General features: G+C 41.4%; 1 protein-coding gene and 1 long non-coding RNA gene across 2 annotated transcripts in view; one reads left to right on the top strand and one right to left on the bottom strand.

Moving 5' to 3' along the window:
- Nucleotides 1-6,811: 6,811 nt before the first annotated feature.
- Nucleotides 6,812-14,814, bottom strand: LOC121009903 (uncharacterized). The gene is made up of 3 exons (XR_005780909.1): nt 14,739-14,814; nt 13,701-13,835; nt 6,812-7,634 (listed from the first exon to the last, which is right to left on the bottom strand). It is a non-coding gene; the product is annotated as an uncharacterized LOC121009903 (long non-coding RNA).
- Nucleotides 14,815-14,996: 182 nt separating this feature from the next.
- ADAM19 (ADAM metallopeptidase domain 19) overlaps nt 14,997-25,834 on the top strand; it is an 81,051-nt gene continuing 70,213 nt past the window's right edge. The window contains exons 1-3 of the mRNA XM_040443273.1: nt 14,997-15,063; nt 18,072-18,157; nt 22,709-22,779. Of these exons, the coding sequence (XP_040299207.1) occupies nt 14,997-15,063; nt 18,072-18,157; nt 22,709-22,779 (224 nt within the window). The remainder of the gene's footprint in view (nt 15,064-18,071; nt 18,158-22,708; nt 22,780-25,834) is intronic.

Genomic DNA, 25,834 nt, shown 5'->3' with positions numbered 1-25,834 from the left:
CCACCGGGGGCTAACTTAGTTGCCTAACTCCCAGTCCAACTTACCACTTGATTAGCTGCAGGGACTCAGCTCTCTCAGTGGGTGTATGCAGCCATTAACTGAAACCAGGCAGCTGAGACCTAGAAGTAATTGAGCTATTTTCCAGCTAAGTGGGGCCAGCTAAAATTAAGTGCTTCCTTGAACTTTGATTGCCATTTTTAATTAGGCAGTATATTGGCATTCCCTGAATGCCTTCTCCCTTTCCAATTTATTTGGGATTTAGGTGGAGGTCTGCCCTCTGTAACAAAACATAGGGGTAGAATTTGTATATAACATTTTCTTTCTTCCCAGTCCTTGTTCTAAACTGAGTCTGTTTATACGGTTTTCTTGATCGGCTTAAATCTCACACCCCCACCCTTAGGGTTTATTCACCTCCTTCACCTGTTTCAGTTGGATCACCCTAAAGTTGACTGAGCTAAGTGACAAATAGGGATTTTCTCATTGGTATGCAGAGGTACATCAGATACATAAACTCACTGGCAGTCTTTAGTATTCACTGCCTTGCAGACTCATCACTTTAGATTTCCAATTTGGCTCCTTTTTCAGGGTTTGTCCATGACCTTGAAGAAGTCAATTCCCTCTTTCTGGACCTTGGTAGCTCTAGCTATAAAATGAAATAATTACCTCGTCTGCTGAATGAGATGATTTCTGAAGATGATCTCTGATCCCGGAATTACCTTTCCCTGCCTCTCCTTTTGTAATCTGGTGATGAGAAGGTTACCGTTAAATGTGAGGTGGCTTCGGGATCAGCCACATGATTTGTGGATTCCCATACAAAATGAAAATGTAGGTCCCCCTTTTCCAAAAAGTATCAAGAATTTCAAGATAGCAACAGCAGAGCATTTAGCCAAGTATGGGGTCCTTCTGAGAGTGGGATCCTGTGCAACTGCCTGGGTAGCACTTCCGTGAAGCCAGCCATGGATGCTGGAATTAATTAGATAGGATTAACCAGCCATGCTGACGCCCCTCCTCAAAATTCTGCATTATATGTCCACTGTCTTTTGCAAGGATAGAAAAATTAAATAAATGAGTGATGTGGGCTGGGGGTGGTGGTGACTGTGACAAAATGGAGAGAACAAATATTCTCCCTAAAAGGAGCAGCTAATATTGTCCACCAATTGTCATCATGGGAGAATTTAGGCTTATTACTGTCCAATCTTTTAATGTTTGAAAAGAAGCCTGGGTCAGGATAAAAAACCAAAAAACCAAAACAAACAAACAAACAAAACCTCCTGATTTTTCTTAAATGTTTATTTTTGAGAGAGAGAGAGAGAGAGAGAGAAAGCATGAGCAGGGGAGGGACAGAGAGACACGCACACACAGAATCCAAAGCAGATACAGAATCTGTCAGCACAGAGCCGAATGTGGGGCTCGAACCCACAAACCGTGAGATCATGACCTGAGCCAAGACCAAGACTGGGATGCTCAAACAACTGAGCCACCCAGCCGCCCCCTGATTTTTTTTTTAATGTTGGTAACTGTTGAGAAAAATTATCTAAAATTTGGAAATGAGGCAAAAGGATAATTGCAATTTCTTTTAATGGCATCTGAGAGCAGTGGTTCTGAAAATGTACTTTCCAATCAACAGCATTAGTATCACAAGGCATTAGCATACACATGCTTATATATAAGTAGCATGAATAAAAGCAATGATGCAAAGGACAGGAGGGAGAAATTGAGATTATTTTGTTCTTATAAGGTACTCACAGTACCCTTGAAGTGGTATAGTGTTATTTGAAAGTGGACTTGGATTAGCTGTGGTATATTACAAACTTTTTTAAAAAGTTTAAAAAAGGGAAGTATAATCCATATGCTAAGAGAGAAAATGGAGTCATAGAAGATGTTCGAATAAAACCACAAAAGGCAGAAAAAGAGTGGAAGACAAAAACAAGAACAAACAAGGACAAGTAGAAAACAATAACAAATATAATAGATATTTATCCAACTATATCAATAATCATGTGGAATGTCAATAGTCTAAATGCACCAATTAAAAAGAGAGAGAGAGAGATTGTCAGGGCGGATAAAAAAAGACCCAATTACATGTTGTGTACAAGAAACTCACTTTAAATTTTCTTTTTTTTTGAACGTTTATTTATTTTTGGGACAGAGAGAGACAGAGCATGAACGGGGGAGGGGCAGAGAGAGAGGGAGACACAGAATCGGAAACAGGCTCCAGGCTCTGAGCCATCAGCCCAGAGCCTGACGCGGGGCTCGAACTCCCGGACCGCGAGATCGTGACCTGGCTGAAGTCGGACGCTTAACCGACTGCGCCACCCAGGCGCCCCAAGAAACTCACTTTAAATATAAAGAGTTATACATGAAAAGTTAATGGATGAAGAAAAATATACCATGCTAACAATGTTCAAATGAAAGCAAGAGCAGCTATATTAAATTCAGAGAGAGAGTAGATATCAAAGCAAGGACAGTTACTGGGGATAAAGTAGGGCATTACATAATGATAAAGGGGTCAATATTTCAAGAAGACATAACAATCCTTAATATGTCTGTACCTAACAACAGAGCATCAAACTATGTAAGGCAAAAACTAATAGAATTGCAAAGAGAAATAGATGAAACCACTATTATAGTTGGAGACTTCAACACCCCTCTATCACAAAGGGACAGATTCAACAGGCAGAAAATCAGTAAGGATATAGTTGAACTCAACAACACCATCAATCAACTGGATATAATTGACATCTATAGACTAGTTGATCCAACAATAACAGAAAACATATTTTCCTCAAGATCACATAGAACATTCTTCACTATAGGCCATATTCAGAGCCATAAAACAGATCTTAACAAGTTAAAAAGAATAGAAATTATACCATGTCAGCTCTCAGACCATAACAGAATTAAACCAGAAAGCGATAACAAAAGGATAAATGGAAAATTTCAAAATACATGAAGATTAAATAATACACTTCTAAATAAGACATGGGTCAAAGAAGAAATCTCAAGAATAATTTGATACTATTTTGGGTTAAATAAAAATGAAAACCAGCTCATGAAATTTATGAGGTATAGTGAATGTAGTGCATAAATGGAAATTTATTGAATGTGTATATTAGAAGGAAGAAAATTAAAAAATAGTAATTTAAGCATCCACCTTATGAAACTAGAAAAAGATGAGTAAATTAAATACAAAGTAAGCAGAGGAAAATAAATAATAAAAATTAGAGCAGAAATCTATGAAAATGAAAACAAGAAATCAATACACAAAGTCAATTAAGCCAAAACTGGTTATTTGAAAAGATCAGTAAGTCAGTAAGCCTCTAGCCAGGTTAACTATGAAAAGAATACCGAAGACGCAGATTACTAATATCTGAAGCAAACGAAGGGAGGGGCAGCTGGGTGGGTCAGCTGCTTAGGCATCCAACTCTTTTTTTTTTTTTTTTCAACGTTTTTTTAGTTATTTTTGGGACAGAGAGAGACAGAGCATGAACGGGGGAGGGGCAGAGAGAGAGGGAGACACAGAATCGGAAACAGGCTCCAGGCTCCGAGCCATCAGCCCAGAGCCTGACGCGGGGCTCGAACTCACGGACCGCGAGATCGTGACCTGAGCTGAAGTCGGACGCTTAACCGACTGCGCCGCCCAGGCGCCCCAGGCATCCAACTCTTAATCTCAGCTCAGGTCTTAATCTCAGGATCGTGAGTTCAAGCTCCACATTGGGTTTTCCACTGGGCATGAAGCCTACTGAAAAAGAAAGATTTTAAAATAAGAAAAAGAAAAGAAAAGAAAAGAAAAGAAAAGAAAAGAAAAGAAAAGAAAAGAAAAGAAAAGAAAAGAAAAGAAATGAAAGAGGGTACATCAGCACAGATGCTATGGACATTAAAAGGCTAATAAAAGAATACTATGAACAACTCTATACCCACACATTTGATAACCTAGATGAAATGGACCAATTCCTTGAAGGACCCAATTTGCCAAAACTGACACAAAAACAAATAGGCAAAGTGAATAGGCCTATATCCATTAAAAAAAATTGAATCAATAATTAATAACCTTCCAAAACAGAAAGCACCAGACGCAGATGGATTCACTGGTAAATTCTACCAAACATTTAAGGATGAAATTATACCAATTCTCTACAATCTGTTTCAGAAGATAGAAGCAGAAGAAATACTTCCTAACTCATTATACGAGGCCAGCATTACTCTTATATCAAAACCAGGTAAAGATATTATAAGAAAAGAAAACTACAGATCAAAATCTCTCATGAAAATCGATGCAAAAATTCTCAATAAAATATTAGCAAATTGAATCCAGCAATGCACAAAGAGAATTATATACAATGACCAAGTGGGGTCTCTCTCAAGTATGCAAGACTGGTTTAACACTCAAAAATCGATTAATATAATCTGTCACATCAACAGATTAAAAAAGAAAAATCACATGATCATATCAATAGATACAGAAAAAGCTTTTGACAAAATCCAACACCCATTCATTATAAAAACTCTCAGTAAACTAGGAATTTCCTTAACTTGATAAAGGAAAAAAACTAGAGCTAATATAATATCATAATATAATCATATCATATCATATCATATCATATCATATCATATCATACTTAATGGTGAGAAACAAACCTTTTCCGCTAAGATGAGGTACAAAGAAAGGATGCACCTTCTCACCACTCTTTTGCAACATCACACAGGAAATTCTAGCTAATGCAATAAGGAAAGAAAATAAAATATGTACAGACTTGGAAGGGAGAAATAAAATTGTTTTCCTTTGCAGATGTCATAACCATCTATGTAAAAAAATCTGAAAGGCAGACCAAAAAAGCTCCTGGAACTAGTAATTTTAGCAAGGTTACGAGATATACAAGGTTACTATACAAAAGTCAATCACTTTCCTATATACTAGCAATGAACAAATGGAATTTGAAATTAAAAATTCAACATCATTTATATTAGCACCCGCCAAAATGAAATACTTAGGCATACGTTTAACAAAATACGTACAAGATATAGATGAGAAAAACTATAACCTTTGATGAATGAAATAAAAGAAGAACTAAATAAATGGAGAGAGATCCCATGTTCATGGATAGGAAGATTTACTATTGTCAAGATGTCAGTTCTTCCCTTGGAATGTCTGGGTGGCTCAGTTGGTTAAATGTCCAACTCTTGATTTCAGCTCAAGTCATGATCTCACAGTTGGGAGATCAAGCCCCATGTTAAGCCCCACATTGGGTTCTGCACTGGGCAAGGAACCTGTTTAGGATTCTCTCTCTTTTTCTCCCTCTGCCCCTCCTGTAATCACATGTGCTCTTGAAAGAAAGAAAAGAAAGAAAGAAAGAAAGTCCGTTCTTCCCAATTTAATCTATAGATTTAATGCAATCCTTATCAAAATATCAAAATATCAGCAAGTTATATTATGGGTATCAACAAAGTCACTCCAAAGTTTACATAAAGAGGCAAAAGACCCAGCATGACCAACACAATATTGAAGGAGAACAAAGTTGGGCAACTTTAAGACTTACTATAAAGCTACACTAATCAAGACAGTGTGGTATTGGCAAAAGAATAGACAAATAGATCAAAGGAACAGAATTAAGTTCCCAGAAATAGACTCACATAAATATAGTCAATTAATCTTTGACAAAGGAGCAAAATGCTGTACAATTGAGCAAAGATTTTTCCTTTCCACAAGTGGCACTGGAACAACTGGACAACCACATACAAAAAAAAAAAAAAAAGGAATTTAGACAAAGGCCTTACATTCTTCACATAAATTAGCTAAAAATGGGTCACGGACTATGTAAATGTAAAACTAGAAAACTCCTGGAGGGTAATATAGAAGAAAACCTATATGACCTTGGGAATGAGGCAACTTTTTAGATACAACACTAAAGGCACAATCCATGAATAAGATAATTGGTAAGGTCGACTTATCAAAATTAAAAAAAACTTTTGCTCTGTGAAAGACAATGTCATTGGAATGGAAAGATAAGGTTACAGACTGGGAGAAAATGTTTGCAAAAGACACATTTGGTAAAGGACTGTTCTCCAAAGTACACAAAGAACACATAAAATTCAACAGAAAGAAAGCAAACAGCCTGATTAAAAAATGGGCCAAAAATTTTAAGATACCTAACCAAAAAAGATGTATAGATGGCTAATAAATATATGAAAGTACTTTTGACATCATATTTTATTAGAAAATGGCAAATTAAAATGAGATAGCACTACACACCTATTAGAATGGCTAAAATCCAAAACACTGACAACACCAAATGCTGGCAACAGTGTGGAGCAGCAGGAACTCTCATTCATTGCTGGTGAGAATGCAAAATGGTACAACTACTTTGAAAGACAGTTTGACAGTTTCTTACAAACTACACATACCTTTTAATTTATTTTTATTTTTATTTTAAAAACTAAACATAATCTTAACATACAGTCTACCAATCATGCTCCTGGATATTAACTCAAATGAATTCAAAACTTATGTCCGTCCACACAAAAACCTGCACATGGTATATATAGCATATTTATTCATAATTGCCCAAACTGGGAAGCAATCAAGATGTCCTTCAGATAAAGAAACTGCCGTAAACCAAAACAACACAATAGTATTCAGTGATAAAAAGAAAGGAGCTATCAAGCTATGTAAAGACATGGAGGAACCTTAACTGGATATATGCCCAGTGAAAGAAACCAATCTGAAAAGGCTACATATCATATGATTTCAAATATTTGACACTCCAGAAAAGACAAAACTATGGAGACAGTAAAAAGATCAGTGATTGGAAGTTTGGGGTTTGGGGTGAGAGATGAATAGGCAGATCACAGAGGATTTTTAAGGCAGTGAAACTATTTGGTATGGTATTTATAATGGTGGATACATATAGTTACACATTTGCTAAAACCCGTAGAGTGTATAACACTAACACTGAACCTTAATGTAAACTATGAACTTTGGGTGATAATGATATATCAGGGTAGGCTCATAACATCAACCATAACAAACATATTACTCTGGCGGGGGCGGGGGGGGATGTCAATAGTGGGGCAGGTGGTGCATGTGTGGGGAAGGGGAGTAGTGAATTCGTTATGCTTTCTGTTCAATTTTATTGCGAACCTAAACCTTCACTAAAAAATAAAGTTTGTTAATTTAAAACGATGTACTTCCATTAGGGTCAAGTAGGAGCAAGCAAGTATCAAAGCCTCTTTCCTAGCTGTTCTGCCAGCTGTGGAGGCAACACCCTGTGTTTCCGAGGATGGCCTGAATTCAGCCCAATTTCCAGAGTGACAAGGAGGAGATGAGAAAAAAAGGTGATTTGGCCAGGAGTTTGAAGCTGGGATGCCCTGTGAACTTGGGGCATGGTAGATCCCACAGCCACCTCAGGCAACTTCACCTCTTCAAGCCTCAGTTTGCTTATCTGTAATAATATTAGAGTAGCATAGTGGTTACAGACCATTATGGTTTCAGTGGCTCTGAAGTTCCTCATACTTCAGTTGTGGATTCAAGCTTTGTCTCCAATCTAGCAGCTTCATGAACATGCTTCTATCACCACCTTCAGTCTCAGTTGCCTCCTCTGTAGGAATATCAGTAGTACCTACGGTAGAGAGTTGTCCTAAGGATAAAATGTGATAATGCACTGGTTACACTGTATGCCTTGTGTAACCAATTATGACTATTATTATTAGGTGAACCATATTACATTGCCAAAGTTTGACCCTTTCTGATCTACAAAATCAACAATTCTGTATGCTTTAACCTTATATCTTTTATGGAACTATTATGGGCACTGAATGAGATAATACAGGCACTGTACTTGCTACCATCACATGATAGTGATTATTATTATTATCCACAATTCTGGGGACAGTACCTGGTGTTGAGAATTCAAAGGCCCAAGACACATCAAGAAACTTGATCATTCTCTGTAACTGTCATTTCATTTACTTGTCAGTTCCTATTCCCATCTCTCTTTTTCCTCACCTCCCCCTACCCTAATTGTTACGGTAGAGACCTTGTCTTAGAAATCTTTGTATTTGTAGGGGCACCTGGGTGGCTCAGTTAGTTGAGCGTCCGACTCTTGGGTTCAGCTCAGGTCATGATACCAGGATCATGGGATCAAGCCCCATGTTGGGCTCTCTGTTTCTAAAATAATAAAAAAAAAATTGTTTTAAAAGAGAATCTTTGTGTTTTTAGATTCTAGCAAATGCTAGATACATAATTAACTGCTCAAGAAATGCTGTTGAATGAGTGATTCCAAGAGCTTTATGGGTTTCCCAGGGGTTGGAGGGATTTGCTTCTCCTGTGGATTACTAAGAGAAAAAAAGGAACTAAAGACTAAAATCTTGAACATAACCAAAGAACTTGAGTAAAAGACCCATTTAGGCTTTAATTGCTTCTGTCAAAATGGATCCAATAATCCTAATCTGGTCCCCTCACAGAGTACTTGAAATGCAAACGTGTTGCTGGGAAACAACACATATATTAAAATGGCTAAGATCAAAAGAACTGACAATACTAAGTCCTGCCAAGGATGTGGACCAATTGGAACTCTCATGTATTGCTGGGAGGAATGCAACACCGTACAACCACTTTTAAAAGTACTTTTTTGTAGTTTCTTATGAAGTGAAACATATTTAACCACAAGACCTAGAAATTTCACTCCTAATTATTAACCCTAGAGAAATGAAAACATAGGTTCACATAAAACTTGAATATTTATAGTGACTTCATTCATAATTGTCAAAAACTGGAAACACCCAATGTCGTTCAACAGGTGGATGGATAAACTAACTGTGGTATATCCACACAATGGAATATTACTGAACAATAAAAAGGTGGGAACTATTGATACATGCAACAACGTGGATGAATCTTAAATACATTATGCTGAATGAAAGAAGGCAGACTCAAAAAGCTAAATTCTGTATGGTTCCATTTATGTGGCATTCTGGAAAAGGTAATGCTAAAGGGACAGAAAGCCAATCAATGATTGCTAGTAGTTGGGAGTGATAGGAAGCAGGAGTGAAGTTTTGGGGGCGATCCTAATTGCAGAAGTGGTTGTTCAAACTGTATGCATTTATCAAAATTCATAGTCATGTACACTAAAAAAAATGGAGACTATTAATTATGTAAATTATACCCAAACTGGACTTTAAAAAAAAGAGCTAGTTGCTGGAAAAATGGTTTACAAAGCAAAGTTGTCACTGGCCAACATTATTCCCATAGTAAGGGCCAGTGAAGAAAATTCTCCTAAGAGCAACTTGGAAGTGTGCTGAGCCCGAATGAAATAATAACAATTAATTATTTAATTTATAATTTATCTAATTAAACATTTATGATACCTTCTAAATGCTGGTGGGACAAAAGAAGAACAAGGTATACCTCCTATTCACAAAAGGCTCACAATGTAGTGGGAGTGGGGTAAGAAAAAGAAAATTACAGTATAACAGGATCATTATCTTTGATAATAATTAAAGAATCAGTATATAATTAGACTCTTCACACATCACACAATTAAAAGCACAAGCTAAGCATTATACACTCCTCACCCCTGTACTTAATAGCAGTAGAATGAGGATAATAAAAACTAGCACTTATTGACTGCTTACTACGTGAGAGGTGTTATTCTAAGCAACCATTTAAGCCTCACAAAAACCCTGTGATCTAGGAACCATCATTATCACTGTCCTTTATAGATAAGGCAACAAAGTCATAGGAAAGTTTATTTTCCCATGGTCACACAGTTGTAAAGGGTAGCACAGGGATTTAAACCCTGGTATGATGGTCACCTCCTAAACATGACAGTATACTGTGGCTACAGAGAAACAGTGACCTGGGTCACTTGGACTCCCAAAATTTGGAACTGGTTGCTCTAACTCTGCCTCAGTTTCCCTAACATTGGAGGAGAGAGTCAAGCATGCAAAACTCTCTGTGTAAGACACCAGGGTAAACCACTATTCCTCTTGTGATCCTTTCCTGTGTTTACCATTTAACCCGTCCACCCCCATTACTAAAATAATATGTAATTATAAAAAATGGAAGAAGCAAAAAAAAAAAAAAAAGATAAACAAAATGCAAAAAACAAACAAATAAACCTTCATCCACCCATAGTCTCACCACCTAGAGGCAAATACTCTAGCATTTTGGCACATTTCCTTCTAGTCTTTTTAAGAAATGTCTTTTATTTACATAGCTGAGATAAAACTTAAATGTAATTTTGGACCCTGCTTTTTTTCACTTAAAATCAGAGCATAAACTGTTTGTAAACGCTATTTTAAATGAATGTATAATAATCTATCATATAGATACTCTACAATTTATTAACTATTCCTTCACAGTTGGATATTTAGGTAATTTCCAATATTTTTACTATTATAAATAACACCACTATTAACATTCTAGTCCATAAATCTTGCAGATTATTTTTTTAGGATAGTTTCCCAGAAATGTAATTACTAGGTTAAATGTCAAGAATATTTTAAAGATTACATAGAGATGTAGTATTCTTTACAAATACAAATACATTCTTAACAAATAAATGGAAAGGCTTCCATGGGGTCAAAAGTCATTTGTATGTTTGTTTCTGTGTATAAGTATGGAGTTGAGGGGGTGATGAGAGACAGAATTGGGAACTTTCTCAGTACTTGGTCAGTGCAGTAACCACTTGACTTTTTCTTTTTTGAGCTACTTTCCAATTGTCAGGGGCCCATGATGGTTAAATATTGATCACTGAGTGCCAGAAAATGGAAGCAAATTTCATGTACAGAGTTTGTATACCTTTTGCAAGTATATTGTCCATAGAATCAGTGAGACTTGGCACCTCAGTGTTTTTCCCTGGGCAGCACCTTCACCACCATTTCGTCAAGCGTTCTCATAGCTCCTGGGTGAAAGGGGTTGGGACAGCCATTACCATTCTCAGGTCATTGGTTAGAAACTGAGGCCCAGAAAGAAGTGACTTACCCAAAGTTACAGAGCTGGTTGGAGAGAGCTGGGACTAGAATTCTACTCTCATGCTTCTAGGGTAAAAGCCCCTGTTATAAACTGAATTATGTCTCCCCACCCCCCAAACCCACATCACCCATTCATGTTGGAGCCCTGACCTGCAATGTTACTATATTTGGAGACAGGTCCTATAAGGGGGTAATAAAGGTTAAAAGAAGTCATAAGGGTAGGGCCCTGATCTCCTAGGATTAGTGCCTTTATAAGAAGAGGAAGACCCGAGCTCTCTGCACACGCACAGAGAAGTAGCCATGTCAGGACACAGCAGAAGGGGGTTGTCTACAAGCAAGGAAAAGAGACCTCACCAGAAACCAACCTTGCTGACACACTGATTGTGGACTTCCAGCTTCCAGAACTGTGAGAAAATAAATTTGTGTTGTTTCAGTCACCGCATTTGTGGTATTCTGCTATGGCAGCCCTAGCAGACTAATACAGATTCTGGTATCGAGAAGTGAGGGGGGGGGGGGGAAGAAGTGTGTGGGGGTGTGGTTTGCCTAAAAAATGTGGAAATTGTTTCTGGAACTGGGTAATAGGGAGAGACTGGATAAGCTGTGGGGTGCATGCTAGAAAAAAAAATCCTAGGTTGCCTTGAAGGGACGGTTGGTAGAAATTGAATGTTAAAGGCAATTCTGGTGAGGGCTGAGGAAGGAACGAGAAGAGCTGTTAAAGAAAGCATCTCTTATTTTAGAGAAGACACATATCATCATGGACAGAATGTTGGTAGAACTGTGAACATTAAAGGTGATTCTGGTGAGGCTTCAGATGGAAATGCAAAACATGGGAATGGAAACTGGAGAAAGATGATCCTTATCAGGAAGCAGCAAAGAACTTGGCTAAATCGTGTTCTAGTGTTTCACGGAAAGTAGAAATTGCAAGTGATGAACTTGGAAATTTAGCTAAAGAGATTCCTAAGCAAAGTGTTGAAGGTGTGGCCTGGTTTCTCCTTGCTGTTTATAGTAAAACATGAGGCAAATGAGAGAGGCAAATGGAAGGGATTGGTAAGCAAAAACAAACCAGAGTGTGAAGATTTGCAAAATTCTCAGCCCATCCATGTTGCACAAAACAAGAGTGCATGTTCTAGGGTGTGTCTGGCAAATCACTCTGTAAGGAGGTCACCCATGCAGTGTATCAGCCATCTCAGCAGAAACCAAGAATAGAGATGGGATTTATACCAGCACAGACATGGTCAGTTTGGACCAAAGGGAACAGAGATGGGATAAAATAAAGGAAGGCTATTGGATTTCTGGGATTCTACAGGACAGGATAATAAAGCTATTTGGCTGTGAATATGCTTTATCCTTTAAGAAAAGAGGATTGACCCTGAAGGTGATTCACAGATCATCAGGGCTGCCATTCCCACTATATGCCTAAAGCATACAGCCCAGAGAGCAAGACTATTTATTTCTGGGTTTCAGAGGGTAGGCCTCCTCTTGGTTTCAGGGCTCTGGGCTGTCCCTGCTTAGTGCCTCAGGGGCAGGGCTACAGCAAAAAGCCACAGGGTGGGGCTCTGCCCCCAGCAGAGGAGGCAAGGCTACTGCCTAGTGAGGATGACACTACTGACCAAGTGGGTCCAGAAGGCAGAGCATTCCTCGAGAGGATTATTCTAGAGCTTTAAGACTTAGTGGAATTTTCCTTGCTAGGTTTTGAATTTGTCTGGGACCTATCACCCCTTCCTTCCTGTTGATTTCCCCCTTTTGGAATGGGAATATCTATCCTATACCTGTATTTTGGAAGCATGGAACTTGTCTGGTATCTAGGTAGAGAAGAATTTTGCCTCAGGATAGGTCATACTTGGAGCCTCACCCATATCTGATTTAGGTGATACTTCGATAAGACTTTGAACTTGGAACTGATGCTTGAATGGGTTAAGACTTTGGGGATTGTTGGGATGGTATGAATGTATTTTGTGTACAATGAGCACATGGATTTTGGAGGGGTCAAAGGAAAGAATATTAAGGACTGAACTGTGTCTCTGTCAAATTCATATGCTGAAGCCCAACTATCAGAGTGACTGTCTTTGGAGACAGGGCCTATAAAGAGGTAATAAAGATTAAGTGAGATCATAAGGATGGGGCTCTGACCTGATGGGATTAGTGTCCTTATAAGAAGGAGAAGAGAGAAGAGCTTGGTCTCTTCACACAAGGAGAGAAGACACCATGTGAGGACTCAGTGAGAAGGTGGCCTTTTACAGGCTGGGAAGAAAGATCTTATGGAAAACAACCAAGCCAGCATCTTTATCTTGAACTTCTAGCCCCCAGAACTGTGAAAAAAGTGTCAATCCACCCAGTCCGAGGTATTTTGTTACGGCAGCTCAAGCAGATGATTATAGCCTCTAAATACATCAATGGCTGGGGTGCCTGGGTGGCTCAGTCAGTTAAGCATCTGACTCTTGATTTGGGCTCGGGTCCTGATCTCGCCTTTCAGTTCATGGGATCAAGTCTGGAGTGGGGCTCCACACTGACAGTGTAAGGCCTGCTTGGGATTCTCTCTCTCTCCCCCTCTCTCTCTGCCCCTACCCTGCTCTCATTCTCTCTCACTCAATAATTAAATAAATAAACTTAAAAAATACATCAATGGCAAGACCATATACTTTATTTATCCCATGGGTACCTAATGGTTTTGATAGACCTACCTACTCATCACCTTCCCAATACAGAGTATTTTGTTGAGTTGTACAAACCTGGGTCTGAAGAAAGAGGTGCTGTCAAGGAACAGATGACAAGAGGTCTGAGGCTTGGTTTCTAGAACCAGGCTTTGCCAAACCTTGCCAAGGGATCTTGGGCAAGCCACTTCCCTCTGGTTATCAGTTACCCATCTATAAAATAAGGTATGCTGCATCAGACTCTGGAGTTATACACATGTGGGCTTGAATCCAGACTCTGACATTAGCTGTGTGACCTTGCACACATTACTTGGCCCCTCAGATTTAGTTTTCCCATCTCTAAAACAGGATAAGCGTTAGCCCAGGGTATTACTGGGCTAACTGAAAGATGATGTGCAGAGTCCCTGGCACATTTTAAAGGACAATACAAGTAGTTCTCTTCCTAGATTAATTAATTAATTAAGTTAATGCATGTAAAGTGGTGAGGACAGTGTCTGGCACTTGGTAAGGGCTGTATCCAGTTTAGTTACTTTTTTTTTTTCTTCTTACTTGAACAGAGAGTGAGGTCCTTATTATTATTTTGGAGGCTCATTTCCCTTCATTTCTGTCCAAAGGCCTAACTCCTAAGTATAGCTAATTTCGGTTTTTCCCCAAATACAGCCCGTGGGCTTTCCCGCCCTAGTACATTTGTCTATTCCGTTTTCTCTGCGTGGTGCTCCATTTCTCCTCCTCCGGAGCTCAGATGTCTTCTCTTCTGGGAATCCTCTCTCCGACACCCCCCTCCTCCCAGTCAGAGGAATGGCTCCTAGATTTGTGTCCTGCTAAGAAAACAACTCCATATAGCACTTAGTTCTTTGTGCTCGGTGATTCGGTTAACTCTTTCAGAGCCTGCCTCCAAGAGTGGCGGCCTCTAGGGCACGGTGCTGGGTGAGTAGCCTCTGGGTGTCACCCAAGACGTCTTAGCACGGTGTGGGACAGAGGAAACGGACCCTTGTGCAGACAGGGGTCCAGTTTTAACTCCTAGAAGCCCGAGCCCCCCGACCCTCCCTAGGCCTTGCCCACCGTGAAGCCTGCCCCTCCTCGGGCTCCGACCCTCCCTCCCCCGGTCCCCATTACCTGAGCCGACCGGGCTGCCCAGGGGTCCCCCAGGCTCCTCCTCCGCGGTCCCTCCGCCCCCTCCTGGCGGGCGCGTCCCCTCCTCCACCCCGCGGCGGAGCCCTGCGGAGCTGAGGGCGGAGCGTCGTCGCCGATGGCTGGGAGCCGGGCTGGGAGGCGCTGGGAGAGCAGTGGGTTCCAGACGCGCCGCCGCCTGGCCGGGGGGCTGGCATGGCCGCGTGCTTGTGAGCGCCGAGCGCGCGAGGGGCCGCTGCCACCATGCCCGGGGGCGTGGGCGCCGTCCGGCTCTGCCTGCTGGCGCTCGCCCTGCCGGCGTGGACCAGAAGTAAGTGGCGGGGTGCGGGGGCGCTGGGTGAGGATGGAGATGCGTGGGCTGGGTGGCCGGAGGACGTGGGAGTCGCCCCCTGCAACTCCGCGGGGCTGTTCCCCCGCGGTCCCCCAGCCTGGGAGCCCGGGCTTTGTTCCCACGTTGTGCACCCCGGGAGGTGGTGGGGGTCCGGGAGACCCAGAGCAGGCAGAAAACAGCCGGTCCTCTCCCTGGCTTGCCTCCCTCTCCCTCTTTCTCTTTTCCCACTGTTTTTCTGCTTTTGGCTTCTTTCCGCTGCTTTCCTAGTCTCTCCTCCTTTCTCCAGTCTTTGTGTGTGTGTTCCTATAAATATATATCGATAAAATTGGAACCGTACCATATGCACAGTTTTGTGTCTTGCATTCTTCACTTCACAGTGTGAGCGTTTGCCACATCGTTACATTCTGCAAAAACATGACTTTAATGACTATAGATTATATCAAGAAATCGCAGAAGTGTAATCTTCAAAAAGTTAAAAACATGACTCCTACAAATATAGGATGAATGGGTGGCAAAGATTCCTTCAATTCATTAACGAGGCGGCGAGTAGGATGGTGTAGCTGGTTGAAAGCATTAGAGGAACAGGGGTGGTGCAGGTATCCAGGAATTGTTGAAATCATGTGCTGGGACAGATGTAAAAGTGGTCAATGCCCCATCCAGGGAAACAGCCATAATCCTTAGTTATCTTTCTCCCATACTAAAGTCATTTGCCTCTCTACCAGACAAAAATTTACAGTTAACATGGTAAGTTCACAGAGTATGGTTTTTTAATTCGTGGTAAATTAAAAAAAAAGTCAAACAAATGTGCATTCCCCTAGAAAAATTTGGTGATGTATGAGAGGGCCTGTTAAATAGTGCTCCAGTGTGACATTGAAAGGACATCCTGCTTGCTTTTTGCCTCATTTGCAAGTTTTGAACAATTTTTCTTAAGATATACTGTGTTCCTCTATTATTTAGACTTGCTTTCAGCATTTTTTTTGCAATCATAAAGATAATTTCATTCCTTTAAATATTCCATTAAATATCATATAATTCCTTTTTGTTGCAAAGAATCCAGACTTATGAGAGCCACTGGAGCAGGGACTATGCCTCTCTGGTTTCCCCATGAATATCAAGCACCTAGCATAGTACTTAGTAAATAGTTAAGCATTCAGAAAACATGAGTAAATGAATGCATTGCTTCTGATTTTTACCAGTATGACGATTCTAATGCTAGTCTAATGAGATTATTTTTTTCAGATATATTTTGATTGAGAATACACTATATCAATAATCTGAAAGGAACATCAATCACTCATAATTTTGCCACTCTAACAGAACAGCTGTGGCTATCTTTCATATCTCTCATTGTATTCTATGTGATTGATGTGGTTGGTTTAGAAAGAATAGATTTTTGGAGTCTTCCAAAATCTAGGTCCCCCACCCCAGGAGTCCTATGGATTTAACCTATCCTTGTGGAGACTAATTTGTTTAGGTTTTGGGAAACTACCAGTTTATCGAGGTTATCTGCAAAAGTGAGGTCTGCAGTGCCTAGAACAAATCTCTCCTCAAACAAGTTTCAATTCACCTTTTTTTGCAAAATGGGAATCCTGCTGCTTATCTTGTCTTGAGGATGAAGGAGAACCAGTGGTGATAGTGATTTGGAAAGTAGGAAGTGATCTGCAAATGCAAACTTGCCATTAGGAAGCTCAAGGTAATGCCACGATGCTTTGTGGTTCTGGGAGCAATTTCACGGTGACTCTCCCCAGTAACGCTGTGACATAGGCAGGCGGGTATCATGGTCTTCATTTTACAGATGAGCAAGCTGAAGCTCAGTGGGAATCACCCGTGGGCCTGAATCTGACCCATGATTCTGAACATACCCAGAATCCGACCATTTCATTCTTCTCCACTGAGGTCATTTTAGTCTGAGCCACCATCATCACTCACCAGGTCTCCAGCCTGGCCATCTTGCTTCTACTCTCACTCCCACACCCTCCCCCACTATACCCCCCATCTCCACCCAGCCGGCAGAATGATCTTTTAAAAACTGAATACAGATCATATTGCTCTGTGTCTAAACACCCCAGTGCCTACTGATCTGTTTATTTTGAGAGAGAGACGGACAGAGAGAGAGAGAGAGAGAGAGAGAGAGAGAGAGCGCGCGTGACTGCACGTGTGAGTCGGGGAGGGGCAGAGAGAGAAGGAGAAAGAGAGAAATCCCAAGCAGGCTCTGCACTGTCAGTGCAGAGCCCCATTAGGGACTCCATCTTGTGAACCATGAGATCATGATCTGAGCTGAAATCAAGAGTTGGATGCTTAACCCAGGGCCACCCAGGTGCCCCTCCAAGTCTATTTATAATAAAATCGAGACACTTTCCATGGCTTCTGTGATACAGACCTGTGGCTCTCTTGCTGACCACATCTCCTACCAACTTTGCTACTCATTGACTAGATTCTACCTAGTAAATCTACCAATCAACCACATCTCCTACCAACTTCCCCACTCATTTACTAGATTCTACCTCTACCTTCTGCTTGCTCCTTAAATGGGCCAAGTCCACTTCTGCTCACGCATGACCATTGATTGCTCTTGCTAGCCCCTCTCCCTGGGGCACTCTTCCCCCAGATCTTTGCATGGCTGCCTTCTGGTCTCTCAGATCTTAAATGCCATCTTTGCTGATCAACCTGTCTAAAATAGGCACTTCCTCTTCAGTGTCTCTTTATTCTATGACCCTGTTGGACCATTTGAGAATATTTGTGGATTGTGCATCTCTCACCTCTAGAAAGTAAACTGTGGGGAGTACAGAGACCTTGGTAAGCCCTGTGTACCACTATGTGGCCAACAACTAGCAGAGTGCTTCACTCATAGGAAGTGCCAACATCCTGGCATCCAGCAGGTCTCCTAATGACCCAATAAGGTGTTCTTTCCAGTTGGCAATGCATGCCTAGCTTAGCTAGGGTGCAAACTCCTGGGATACCAATGGTTGTGCATCCTGTATTGGCAGGAGAAAACAGGGAAGACAGCCCCCAGCTGCAGCATGAACTAATAATACCTCAGTGGAAGGTTGCAGAAAACCCCACGAAAGAAAAGGTAAGACCCCAAAATATCTTATTTTCAAAGGCAGGAGCTGACAGCTCCATTCTGTGAAGTGGCGGGCCACCTTCTTAATGTTCCTGGAAGCCCAGTCATCATTATAAGTTCTGTTTCTGACCCACTCTGCATCCTCTCTGTGTATTGGTTTTGAAAATCCCAGATGGGACTTTCCTTCATTGTGTGACAAACTTGTAGAACACTTTCAAATGCTATTAGTTGAGGAAATGAAAATTATTGATGCTGACACAAGCTAAGTGCAAATAGTCACAAAAATCACCATCTCTCAAATGGAATTGATTAAATATTGTCATTGCTATATTTTGTCTATATATACATGCTTTATTTTATTGATGACATAATTTACTTGAAGAGAAAAATAATAATTCAAGCTATTTTTAAGAGTCAGGGAGGGATCTAGTACTGGGAAATACATCTTAAAATGCAGTAGGGCTCCTTGGGCCATAACACCAGAAAAATGCACAGGCTTTCTCAAGGGGATTGGGAGCAAGACAGAAAATATTATCCTGTTATGCAGAGAGGACCTGTACATCTAGGATATTCTTTGTGGTTCTGGTCTTTATAGTTCAAGTGAGTCATGAAAGGGCTAGAAAGTAAGACATGATTGCTGCGTGCCAGTAACCAGCTATGGGACTTTCTACTTTCTGAACTTCAGTTTCCTCATTTATAAAATAGGGCTTAGAAATAGGAAGAAAGGAATAGGAAAGAAAGAAATAGGAAGAAAGAGGACTGTGGAGAAGGGAGAGTTAATAAGGTCCTTTGGGCTCATGATTTATTGGGCAGCATATAAAAGCAGGAAAGACTTCAGACTTTGTGGCTTTTGAGTCTGGAAAGGTAAATGGGGGCTGGGGGTGGAGAAATGCTTGGAATCCTTGAAGTTATGGCTAGAGTAATACAGACATGTCCAAAAATGCTTCAGTTTGAATTTATTAAGGGAACTTCCTGCAAAAATTTTAGGAGGAATGAAAGTAAGTAACATTTTATCCTAAAGACAATAAATGCATGGAATTCATTTCATCAAAAAGTAGGAAAGGCTAAAAAATAGCTTCAGGGAAAGTCTAGACAGATTGATGGATGGCTATCCTAGAGCAGGTTATTTTTAAAAAACAAGATCTTGGATAGTCCAATTTATCCATTATTGCTCAAGGAATGGATCTGATACTTTTTGTAGAGGTTCTGTGTTCCTTTTAGATGTGGGATGCCTAGCATCTTCAGGAAGGGCCTGGGAAACAAAGTGGAGCTCTAGATCCTGTCTTTATTCCTAGCCATTGTCTGCCCTGAACCTGGGTCAAAATATTTTGTAGGATTAGTCGGCACAGTGCCCTGTGCCATAAGTATCCATTGAATGAACAAATGAATGAATGTCAGAGAGAGAGAGAGAAGAAGGTAGGTTTCACTCAGGCCTCTTATTCTCATTTATGTAATTCATTCATCAAACATTCATTGAACATTCACTGTATACTAAATATCGTACCAGATCGTATGGGGGCTGCACATACACAGGACAGATTTCTGATACCCTGTGGAGCTGAAGATATATTTACTTATTTATTTATTTGTTTATTTATTTATATTTATTTTATTTATTTAATCTACCTCTAAAGAGAAAGGAATTTTAACCCTTTCCTGCAGGAAGTATAAATATCAGTGTCTGAGCATCTTCCACACCAGAGGGAAATATTTTTGGAGTGCCCACTTATAAATACTCGTACTCATGTTGCAGCTTGTGTCTCTTTGGAGGAGACGTGACAGTGCTTAGATGTGTGTCAACTTGCCTTTTTTGTCTGGACTGTCACATGGCCGTCTACTCCTTGAATGAGGGAATTGCTACAGCTCTGTTGGTGTGTACTTTTCCTCAAATGCCCACTTGGGACTGTGTCCTGATGCTTAGTGTCATTGGGCAGGGTTCTTGCTCTGGAACATCCCAGAGTAAAGCGGCAAAGGATCAGCAACCAGAATGGGTGTTAACAGAGCTGCATCAGGGCATCAGAAACAGAGATGTGGATCCCGTAGTGAAGTTATTGTGCAAACATCCACCTAGCTTCCTCTCCCCATGATTTTGAAATGTCCCTTTTTAAGAGAAGTCAGTAGGATGAATTAGTGCAAAAATAGCAAAGGACAGGGTTGCCCAAGCTTCCTGTATCAGAACGTTCAGATCTCATCAGAGCCCTTGGTGGTGTGACTGTCCCAGGGATGCCCAGGACCCTAACGGCAGATGCAGTTTGGGGCAAATGAGAAGAGGAATGTACTTGGCAGAGGAAGGTCCCCAACCAGAGGTGGCAAAGCAGTTGGCCCACTTTCTCAGATGCTGAAACTAAGCTTTGAGATCAACCTTAAAAGGGACAGAAGCTCCACTCTATCAAGAGCTTCTGTGGATTGAAAAAAGACTTCAAGAGTTTCTCAGTTCCTTGGTCCCAACTTAGAGAATGTGCATTTAAAGCACACCAAAGAATTGATCCTGTTTTTTTTTTTTTAAGTTTATTTAATTTTGAGAGAGAGAGAGAGCGAGCGAGCATATGCATGAGTGGGGGAAGGGCAGAAAGAGAGAGAGAGGACAGGGAGAGAGAATCCCAAGCAGGTTCCATGTGGTCAATGTGAAGCTTGACTCAGGGCTTGATCTCACAACCGTGAGATCGTGAGTTGGACACTTAACTGCTTAACTGACTGAGCTACTCAGGTGCCCTTGGTCCTGTTTTTGATATGTTTAAATATGTAAATATCTCATTTCAAATAAACAATTTTTTCCTTTGAAATAAGTTCAACCACTTTAAGTTGAATTGTTGAAGCATGGAAGCTTATTATGACTTGAATTTTTAATTTCTTTGAAATTTTCCATGACAATAAGGTAAAAACAGATTAAAAGCCCATCACGTAAAATATAAAAGCAATTCTAAAAACATGGAAGGATGCACAAAGAAAATAAAATTAACCCATGATCCTATTGCTGAGAAGTAACTGTGGTAACCTTTTGATATATTTCTCTCTACAAAAGCATATTTAAATAAAATAAAACAAACAGTGTTGTTTTGAGCCTTTGTGTACTTAATAATTATCACGTGTACTTTCTTGATAGTTTAAAAATTATTTAAAGTCATTTTTAATGACTGTCTAGTGTTTTGCCATATGATTGATTATAATTTATTTAACCATTCTATTATTGGACATTCAAGTCATATTTCATTAATCCTTATTGTAGGTAATGAGCATCCTTATATATAAAACTTTACTTGTGGGACGCCTGGGTGGCACAGTCGGTTAAGCGTCCGACTTCAGCCAGGTCACGATCTCGCGGTCCGTGAGTTCGAGCCCCGCGTCAGGCTCTGGGCTGATGGCTCGGAGCCTGGAGCCTGTTTCCGATTCTGTGTCTCCCTCTATCTCTGCCCCTCCCCCGTTCATGCTCTGTCTCTCTCTGTCCCAAAAATAAATAAAAAACGTTGAAAAAAACAACAACAAACTTTACTTGTGCTTCCATTTGCTCTTTTAATATAGAATTTTACTGAGTCAGAGGGTCTAAACATTCAAAAACTCTTGGTCCAACTTTCAAATTATTTCCCAGTGAGTTTGTATCAATTTAAATTCTCACTGGTAGGGTACAAGAGTGCCCATTTTTCATTATGCCCCACTGCCTTGTGATTTATGGGTCCTAAAAACTATTTGTCACTGTGATTTTTTAAAATGTACCTTTAAAAATTTTTATTTTTTGGCGGGAGCAGTTACCAGTGATGTTGAACATGTGTGTGTGTGTGTGTGTGTGTGTGTGTGTGTGTGTGTGTGTGCGCTTATTGGCCATGATATCTCAAATAATTTATTCTGAGTGTGTTGCTAATTTGGCTATCTGTAAGTTCTTATGTGCTTAAAATGTATCTTATAAAACCTTAGTTAGAGGCTCTTCTAGTTGTCTCCTCTGAAATGGGTGGGTGAGTGGGGCATCCAAACCAAGAGCCAAAATAACATAAAATAAGAACTCACTATGAAGAGAGTTCTCCTGGTATTTTAGATAATAGCCAACATGTATCAGGGGCTTTCAGTGTGCCAGGCCCTGAGACAAAGTTTTTACATTTACTGTGACACTTTATCCCTACAAGGTTCCCATAAGGATGACTATTATTATCTCTATTTTATAAATGAGGAAACTGAGCTAGTGGGAGGTTCAGGAACACGCCCAGGTTGGCACAACTACAGTGTCAGAGCTCAGAGCTAGCACTTGAATCCAGATGTGACTCTACACAGAATTTACCACTGAAGATTGTGTTGTTGGGTGTTTGCCTTTCCCAGACCTGTATGTGAGCACTTCCATCACATCTCAGCTTGAAGTTTCTTTCCTTTGTGTTTGAAGAGAGGTGGATGGGGGAGGGGAATTGGGTCCTGCGGGGATTGAAGTAATTTCTTGTTTGGGCTGGAAGTGCAATTGACCCTTTCTCGTTCACTTCCTGTGGATCAATGTGAGAGCACTGTGCTGGATCCTGTGTCTGTTCCTGGGAGCCTTGTCCCTGCTTTTAGGAACTGACATTCTTTTGTTGTTGCTTCTAGCATCCACTCAAAGCTGAGCTCAGGGTAATGGCTGAGGGGCAAGAATTCATCGTGGACCTAAAGAAGAATGAGTAAGTGGACTCTTCCTTGTCTAAAATGAAACAATTCACTTCCCTGTCAACGCCGGATGCAGGTGCCATTGTTTTGGAAAGAAGCAGTTTGTTAAATGACCCAGGCTCTCAATCTGTGGTTCCTTTGTAGGGAATGTCTTGCAAAGACAGCATATCTACAGTCTCTTGATTTGCTGTGAAATTACTGGACCGTTTAACGTCTTCCTTGAATTTCCTCTGGTTGTATTTCTGGGGCTCTTAGAGTTCACTGCAGGCTCACAGGGGCGTGTGTGTGTGTGTGTGTGTGTGTGTGTGTGAGAGAGAGAGAGAGAGAGAGAGAGAGAGAGAGGGAGAGAGAGAGACAAAGGGAGGGATGGACTGGAGGACTTTGGCAGCTGTCTTACTAGCTCCAGCACAGCGCATGGCAGGAAGTGAAGGAGATTAGAGGAAAACAGCAGAGAGCAGAGAGGCAGGGTGGAGTGTTCTGGGATTTTGCACCTCACACGCGGGCTGCTCCATCTGTTCTGGGTCAGCTAAGTCTGAGATTCTGCCAATAAGGGCATGGTCAGCAGTCCCCGGCTTAATCAGGCTGATTCTTCCATCTTCCTAACCTCATTCATCTTGGGTGGCTGCCTGGCTCAGGAATATTTCCACATTGATTTGCCATCAAGTGCAGTTGTATCTTGATTCATGTTATTGAGCAGGTGAATAGACATAAAGCATGGCTGCTTTTTCGACATTCCCAATCTGCTTGGCCACTGGAGAGCTCTGCTCACTTGGCTGGGGGATGCTGAGGCCTTTGGTGTTTTCCCACTAACCAGTTCTGCCTCACAGACCTCACAGATAAGGCTGAATGGCTCAGGGAACTGCCTGCCTCCTCTTGGCAGCCTCTTGAGTCCCCTAGAAGCAGATGAGTAATCAAATGCATCACTGCCAAGAAAGGGATGGATAGGGACCTTCCCGTATCCAGAAGGATGGGAATGGCTGCTGAGCTTGGGTGGAAAGCAAGAATATAAATTATTCCAAATTTGGGCTTTGGACACTTGCAAAGGAGGGTGAGTGGTGTTGGAAGTGTGGCAAATGTATGCCTTAAGCAGCATGTACAGTAATGGACTTCATCCACACCTTTCCTCTGTCTCCAGTATATATATATGGTGGCCTTCGGGAAGCTAAACAGATGGGCAACTCAAACATTTTTGCTACTTTCCTCCTACAGTGAAACCACCCCAAGAATGGGTTCCTTTTGTCCCATTTCCCTGGAGCAGATTTGGCTGGCTATGTCCTCAGAAGGCATAGGCTCTGCATGACTGGGATTTCTCTTGCATTGTCTTCCTTTCGTCCTGCAGGAAATGCCTTCAGAGGGTCTGTTCTTGACTGTCTCTCAGGAGCCTGCTTTAGCTTCCCATGACCCCAGCCTTCCAGCTCTAATCTGAATATTTGCTATTGCCACCTGAGCCTCATCTGTCCTATTTGGCCCCAAGTGAAGCATTTGGGCCTTCAACTTCCTCTGGGTAGTACAAGTGATGGGGTGATGTCATGGGTAAATGGGATCCCAGGAGTCATCCTTCCCTCATGTTTTGGAACCTGTGCAAGAGGTCATTGAAAGTTAGAGCAGAAAGACATCTTAGAAAAACACTGAGTGCAACCGTCTTATGTGTGGTTGTAGAAACTTTGAATCAGAGAGGGTTAGGCACTTGTCTAAGGTCACACAGCAAGTAAATGAGAGAGGTGAAAGTAGGATCATTTGTGTTCTTGGCTTGGTTCTAGAGTCACAGAAATCCAGGTTCGGCTTACGAGCTGTGTAACCTGGGGCAAATTGTTGCCACTTTTGGAAACTCAGTGCCCTTATCTATAAAATGCAGAATGTGACACTGACTAACTTCTTAGGGTGATTGTGAGGACTGAATGAGGTGGTGCTTGTGAAGTGCTTATAAAACACATGGTGATCAACCACTGTTGTGATTTTTATTGTCCCACACTGAGAGGTTCCAGAGGAGAGCCTGGCACACAGCTCTACTGTCTGCTACTCCAGGCAGCTCTTTGGTTTCCCAGTGAACAGCAGGGGTGGGGGCGGGGGGTGCTGGATGTGGTTCCTGGCCTCCTTGAGTTGGCAGAAGGCAGGAGGCTTGACAAAAATGGAAGCAGCAGAGCCAAACAATATGACCTCACCAGGTATCCCTAGGGGACAGCTTCCTGCTATTTTCGTCCAAATTGGGTTTTTTGTTTTTGAACATGTGTTAGCAAGCGGAACTCTAACTGCACACGACTTCCTAGTGTGTTTATTTCCCAAAGCCTTCTCATTCATGGTGCTTGTGAATCTGGATTCAAAACAGCTGGGGGGGGGGGAGGGGAGCTGGGGGAAGTGGGGGAATGATGCTTTTCTGATTTTTCAAATTGCTGTGTTAAAGTTTTTGTAATCCCGTGATATTTGAGGGGAAGCTAGGCCCTATGCCTGGTGACTTCTCAGTCTCTGGTTCTTCATATCCCCCACCGATTCATTCACTGTCATGCATCTATTATGTACCTGCAGCATTGCAGGCACCAGTGTTGGTACTGGGGACATGGCTGGGTGAACAGAACAGTTCTGCCCTATGGAGCTTATATTCTAGTGGCAAGAACAGTACACAAGTAAACAAGTAAACTGTGGTATGTCCGATGACAAGTGCTATGGAGGAAACAAAGTTGGGGGAGGCAGGAGGGGTCAGGACGGAGGTGCTTTTCAGAATGGCAGTCAGAAAAGGCTTTGGTGGTGTTTTGATATTGGGGTGAAGACCTAAAGGAGGTGAGGAAGTGAGCCATGTGGACAGCTAAGAGATGACAATTCCAAGGAGAAGCAACAGCCAAGTTTAAATCCTGATAGGTTATGAAGGCTTCCTCCATCCCCATACATTTCCCCACATATTGGATTCTGAGGCCTCCCAGGGCAAGGACTGTGGGCAAGGGCTTCTGGGATTCTGAGGGAAGGGAGAGGACATTTCTAATTTATTTTTCATCATCCTGAGGTGTCTGGCCTTCTCCCATCAAGTCAAAGCCCATGTGCTAATGCATGGCCCAAAATAGCAGTGAGCAGGCCTTT

Source organism: Herpailurus yagouaroundi, unplaced genomic scaffold (assembly GCF_014898765.1).
Source record: "Herpailurus yagouaroundi ecotype Mexico unplaced genomic scaffold, PumYag 29, whole genome shotgun sequence".
Lineage (NCBI taxonomy): Eukaryota > Metazoa > Chordata > Mammalia > Carnivora > Felidae > Herpailurus > Herpailurus yagouaroundi.
The sequence above is the reverse complement of the archived record's forward strand: the minus strand, read 5'-3'. Positions and strand labels throughout refer to the sequence as shown.